The 6,248-nt window shown below is 35.5% G+C and overlaps 2 protein-coding genes across 2 annotated transcripts; one reads left to right on the forward strand and one right to left on the reverse strand.

Moving 5' to 3' along the window:
- Positions 1-636: 636 nt before the first annotated feature.
- On the forward strand, positions 637-3,198 carry LOC112464638 (zinc finger MYND domain-containing protein 11). Its single transcript, XM_025031765.1, has 6 exons — positions 637-1,082; positions 1,158-1,488; positions 1,554-1,867; positions 2,139-2,642; positions 2,725-2,907; positions 2,979-3,198. The coding sequence occupies exons 1-6, from the start codon at positions 684-686 to the stop codon at positions 3,099-3,101; spliced, it is 1,854 nt and encodes a 617-aa protein (XP_024887533.1). The 5' UTR covers positions 637-683; the 3' UTR covers positions 3,102-3,198.
- Positions 3,199-4,343: 1,145 nt separating this feature from the next.
- LOC112464639 (protein LZIC-like) lies at positions 4,344-5,968 on the reverse strand. Its single transcript, XM_025031766.1, has 3 exons — positions 5,868-5,968; positions 5,434-5,569; positions 4,344-5,329 (listed from the first exon to the last, which is right to left on the reverse strand). Exons 1-3 carry the CDS (start codon positions 5,966-5,968, stop codon positions 4,985-4,987), a joined length of 582 nt encoding a protein of 193 aa, XP_024887534.1. The 3' UTR covers positions 4,344-4,984.
- Positions 5,969-6,248: the final 280 nt, after the last annotated feature.

Below are 6,248 nucleotides of genomic sequence, written 5' to 3' on the forward strand. Positions count from 1 at the left end.
TGGTTGGGGATATCACTGCTGGTGTTATTCTGCCAGTTGTAACTCAATCTTATTCCAGCTTCGATATGATTCACGAGAAGTATAATAGCTGTCAATGCGGAACTAACGACGTCAGATGCCGATAGAAAGTAAAATGGTGATTTCTTCTTGCGTTTGCATCCTTTCCATAATAGAATCACAAGCGCGATAAAGCTGGACAGTAACAGTGTGTAACCTGTTGCGTCTAGCACCGCCGAATGCATATTGCGATGGCAGGTCTTCCTCGATTAAAAATATTTGTCCGCTCCGTTCACTGAAACCGTTTGCATCGATTATTCTTAAAACTGCCACACCTTGAGATTGATAGAAGCCGACTGACAATGAGTAGAGCACTTGGTATAAGCATATGGGTAATGTGGGTACCCAGTTAGCGTGGCTAATGTAGTGAAGAGTTTATATTTAACTGTACCGTACTGATAGTATATGAGGGCACAAAATGCTTATCAATTTAAACGTTGCTAATGGTTCAACTATCTATATTCTTACTGTTGTGAATTTTTGTATTGTCATTCGTTTTAATTAATTACATCATGAAATTGGTTAACGAAATAATAATTAAAAGTATAATAAATGAAACATTTAATGAAAGCTAGCGTTTTCGATAATGCGCCAATAAATTATTTCTCATTACAGTTGCTATCGATATGTCTGTACGCCGCAGAAGTGATCCAGCTATGATTCAGCGGATTTGGGATACGATCAAAATCACGGTACATCAAAGGAGCTTACCTAGTAATGACCGTATGGTACGGCACATGGCTCGTGTTTACGGCTTCACAGAACAAGAAGCTCAAGATGAGCTCAACAAGGCGGTCGAGGACGGGCTCGTCTTATTGAAGAAAGTACCCACGAAAAGCGGCGTTGAGCAAGAGAGTTACAGATTGCCGCCGGTAGACGTATCGCAGGACGATAATCACGATTGGTACTGTTGCAAATGCCAACGAGCAGGTGCGGTCGAATGCTGTGAACAATGCTGCAGGGTCTATCACTCAGAGTGCCACGTACCCAGTAATACGAAATTAAAGATTTGTAACTTTTGCGAGGTAAGCATCTGAAAGCTCTCAATGCATATATCTCGTATTGGCGATATCTTGTTAAAAGTACGAATTATGTTATAGAAAATAAATAGCGACGTATATCCCGACAAGATCGATCTCAATCATATTCTTAGTTTCACCTGTGGCCATCTGAAAGCGAAATTACCGCCGGAAATTACAAATCGTACCATTGTTTTCAATAATGATCCGATCGTTACACCACCCAACGGTTTTTCGGGATTGACCTGGGTGAGCGAGGGTGAAGACGCATGGCGGCCAGGGATTCTCATAAAGCGTCACATGGATTTGGCGGTAATGGACGCGAAAACGGACAATAATGAGTACAACAATCTCGCCGAATTTGAGGCTGATGCACATAATATTCTACATAACATCATAATATATCACGGAGGTAAGAGATCTACAATTCGATGCATTTTCTTCTTTAAGCATCTCATTATCTTGTCGCTCTAACAGTTAATAGCGTGATAGCGGACATGGGACGCATGATGTATCAAGACTGTTGCTACGACCTTCAGGAAATACGTCGTTGTGCGGACTGTTATCGTATATCGAACGAAAAATCCGAAAAAATGTGGTTCTGCATACCGTGTAATCCCCCTCATAAATTGGTCTATGCAAAGCAAAAGGGATACCCATATTGGCCGGCGAAGGTCATGCAAGTTAATGGCAATGTATACGACGTGCGTTTTTTCGGAGGTCATCACATGAGGGCTAATATCGAGAAAGTTTTCATTCGGCCAATCTTTTCCACATTACAAAGTTTGCAGGTAAAAAATCTAAATCTAATTCTAAATACTCCATAGTACTCTATACTATTCGCTCGATATTGTAACGGCGTTGACACTCTCGTATCATGATTGCGATAGAAAAAAATCTTAAGAAAAATCATCTTGACTGAAAAATTTTAAGGCGATAGAAATAATTGAAAAAATTGAATGTACCACTACGTTCTTTAAATTATGAAAGCACTTGATTTCATAATTGATACAAAAATATCTTTTTTTTTTTTACATTTTTAAAATTAACGTTTTTTAATAGATAAAAAAATCAACCGCTTGGAATAGGGCTTTCGAAGAGCTAAAGCATCATCAGCACTTGTTGCAAAAGTTGGGAAAAAATAAGGAGGATAACTCAAATATAACAGAGGATCCTACGCCTGCGAAAATTCGAAAATTGGAATCGTCGAGTTCGAAGAGTTCATCACACGGTTCTAGTTTGCCAAAGCAGCTGATTAAAGATTTGAGAGTGAGAGTCGAACGCTTGAGTTCAGATGGTAATATTGAAACGCAAAATGTAAACGATGGAACGGATAATAAAGGAGACGTTGCGAAAACTAACGCCGAGAATGAAGAAAGACAGGTGCCTTGTTTACCTGTGGCGGAAGATGAACCCGCGAGAGAAAGCATAACGAGCACATGTCCTCAAGGTTTGAAGAAGGAAGGCTCCCAAGAAGATATGGTTACATCTAGCTGCCAAGAACCGAGATCGAAGTGCGTTCTCGTACAAACTGAACAAATTCAAACGGATGGGCTTCCCGCCAAGGTAAATCTTTGGCCAAGTGTTTCAATCACGTATTCGCGCGGCTACACTATTCAATAACTTTTCGACAACTGTACACTTTCAGATCAAAAGAGAACGCAGAACTTCGGAACAACCGACAACAACGGCGCTAGAAAAATTGCGCCGTGAATTAGAACTTGAAAAGTGCAGAGAATTAGAGAGACTACAAGCGGAGCACGCCAAAGAATTGCGGCAATTAACCGATAGACATCAACAAATCGTATCTGACATCAAAAAGAAACAATGGGTAATTCTCTTTCGTCTTTCTGATTTTTTCTTTGAAATATATTATTCTTAAATATCTGTCATTTATTATAGTGTTATAATTGCGAAGCTGAGGCGATATATCATTGTTGTTGGAATACCGCATACTGCAGCACGGACTGTCAACAGGTTCACTGGCAGCATGCACATAAAAGAGTATGCAGGCGTAAGCGCTAATTCATGTGACGAATATAATGAGTACAATAATATATAAGAAAGCGTTCAAACTTCAAACAGATTTAAAAAATTATGTTATAAAAAAATATATATTATACATGTGTACAAGGTGTCTTATTTTAAATAGTCCAGCCAAATATCTCGAAAATGGAACTCGGCGGGCAAAAGTGTTTCAGACAAAAGTTGTATCGTCTGGAGAACAAATGATGGTAAAATCAATTTAAAAAAAAAATTATATAATAAAATAAAACTACGTTTATTTATTCTCCTACCAACTCTACAACTTTCTGAAAAATTTTTTCAAAAACGTTCCCTTTCCGAGATAATTGCCCTGATAAGATTAAAATAAATCACCACTCTGTATATACGTACAATATATTATAATATATATAGATAAATATATATAATATACATGTATATGAAGGTGCAAGCACCTTCTAATGTATGAAAAAGAGTTTATAATTCTCTCTATTTGTCTATCTGGACGCTTTTGCACACCTATTATTATTGTATATATGTATGAATGTGTGTGTCTGCATGTATACAGTATCCCAGAAGTACTGCGATCAGAAACGAAATTGAGCAGAATGCCGTTTGTTTTGTTTTTCGAAATCGATAATAGATTGTGTTGCAAAGAAAACTTTAAAGAATCTTGCGTGATAACTTAGAGAAAATTAAACTATTTAAAATTAACTATCCGATTTAAATTAATCGAAGACTCCGAAGAATAAAAGTGTATTGAAATAAGCTGTATGTATGCATATATGTACACATATCAGAGAATTGCCTGTAGAAGCACGTCAATATATTCTTGACACCACGTCGATAGGCCTTCGTAAACTTCCTCTCTAGGCAGGACTGTTATATGTACACGCAGGTCTTAATCTTAAAAAACTATTTTTACTTGCAACATAACAAAATAGTTTTTAAATAATCATAGTTTTATACTTATTGATATTTATATATTTAGGCAACGGATTCTGGAATGATTCTTGTTAATCTTTTTTATCTATTATTTTTCTAGATAAGTTTTTGTTTCGTATACGGTATATTAATAACAGACTTTAATGTAGGTACGTCTGTCAATAATGTGAACAAATGTATATTATTATCCAGTCATTAATTATCAGTTATTCATTATATTTATACTGATAATATACCTTGGGATATATTATATCTTTATGATTCTCATTTTAATCCTTATCAGACTGAAATATAATTTCCTTAAATAGAAACGGTAAGTTACACAGAAACATCGATATATTTATTTTATGACTTCAGGTAACAATCTTGTGAACAATATACAAGATGCTTTTACATACACGTTACATCTAATGCACATTATAAAATCTAATTCGATACACGTGTTGCACTGTATGTTGTTGCACTTTCAGTAAATATTTAAATAACAAAATTATTCATATCTATATACTAAAAATTACATAAAAGTTACATACGATAAGTTTTTGTTATTTATATTTTTGATTACTCATTTATATTTGTATCTGAAATTTCAATAATAGAGAACTATTTCCTTCACATCAAATAACCATCATAATATTGTCATATTACTGCTATGCTGCAGCAGCAATAGACAAGCTCCATAGACAATAAATCAATTGCACAGTTACATAGATTTTAATTTATAGCGGCGCAAGTATTTAGTTTTACTAGTGGGATTAAAATTTGGTAAAAATTTTAATTTTCATGAAAACTTGGAGAAACGTAAAAAAAAACTAGCATAAGAACACTCAACACACTATGAATATAAGTTGTTCGATAAGAAAGATCCTTAACAAAACTTACAAAACTTTTTTTAAAAACGTAGTGATAAATTAAAAATAATATGACTGTTATAACGATTACCGTTATAATGATCAAATTCAAGTATCTTGCGTAGCTTTAACTTCCCTACCGACTACATCCAGGGCCATTTTACCCTTTCCCGCCGTTTCAGTAACTTGCACATACCTGGTGGTATCTATATTATTTAAAGATAATCGCTCCAACAACTGTAATTCAGATGGTTCTAACTCTTCTCCAAGTTGCCTTAAAGCGGTCAGTATTTCTCCCCGTTGGCGGTCGGCAGCTTCTTTGTTCAGTTTCCCTAATTTCACGTCTCGATCAATTTGCGAGAGACGTTCCTTGAGTCCGGCAGGCTCCCGCTTACAAAACATTCTTATCACGGCTGGGGTTTGGAAGGCTGCGCCGACAGCTGCTTGAGTTGCCTATTAAGAATATACAATCGACCATATAGAAACACACATCCCGCAATACGTCTTATTATTGTACGTTGTTCAGTGAAGAAAAATTATATAAAATATATAGATACCAATTGCGTTGCTCCAAGTTCATCGACTAAAGTCATGTTTCCAGATATCATTCTTTGCAGACTCTCGTTAATTTCACGGAGTTGTTCCATGGTGTCTTCCTTATACTCCTGATAATCCGTCTCATCTAAAGTAACTCTGTTAACAACCAAACAACCAAGATAACTCACAAAGAAGGAAAAAAATATTCATATATGAATATATAAGGTAAATGTACCTATGTTTGAATACCTTTAAAAAAATATAAATTTTTGGAAATAAACATTTGGATACTATAGCTAAAGTTTCAAACTACAATAAAAAATTCTTTTACATGTCCGGTTATTGATACGATTACCTTAAACACAAAATTTGTAAAATTAAAAAAAATTGTTTAAAACAAATTTAATATTCTTATTAGAACAGAGAGAGATGAAACGACAGAATGAAACAGAACCTGCAATCTTCCAAATCTTCCAACTGCTGCACAAGCCGATCCAATTGTTCTTCCAAATTCTTTCTGAGTCTGTCGGTCTCTGCTTTTCCGTGAGAACTCATTTTCGGCGAGACGAGCGTTGAAAATGTAGAACAGGACAGGGAAGGGAGAAAGAAAGGAAAATGTGTAGGTTAGATTAAAAGTGCCGAAATGCAAGGGATATAATCCTTCGCTTATTAGACGATACTACATACGTCATAAAGCATTGGTTTGAAAAGGAGAGTATTTTTTTCACTTTGAACACTTTCAAGTACCGCAAAACATAGAGATTATTAACAACGTAGGAAACTTTGGGAGAATGTATGTATGTTGTTGTATGCATACAACAACATACATACATTC

This window comes from Temnothorax curvispinosus, unplaced genomic scaffold, assembly GCF_003070985.1.
Source record: "Temnothorax curvispinosus isolate PA1 unplaced genomic scaffold, ASM307098v1 QBEX01014377.1, whole genome shotgun sequence".
NCBI classification, from domain to species: domain Eukaryota; kingdom Metazoa; phylum Arthropoda; class Insecta; order Hymenoptera; family Formicidae; genus Temnothorax; species Temnothorax curvispinosus.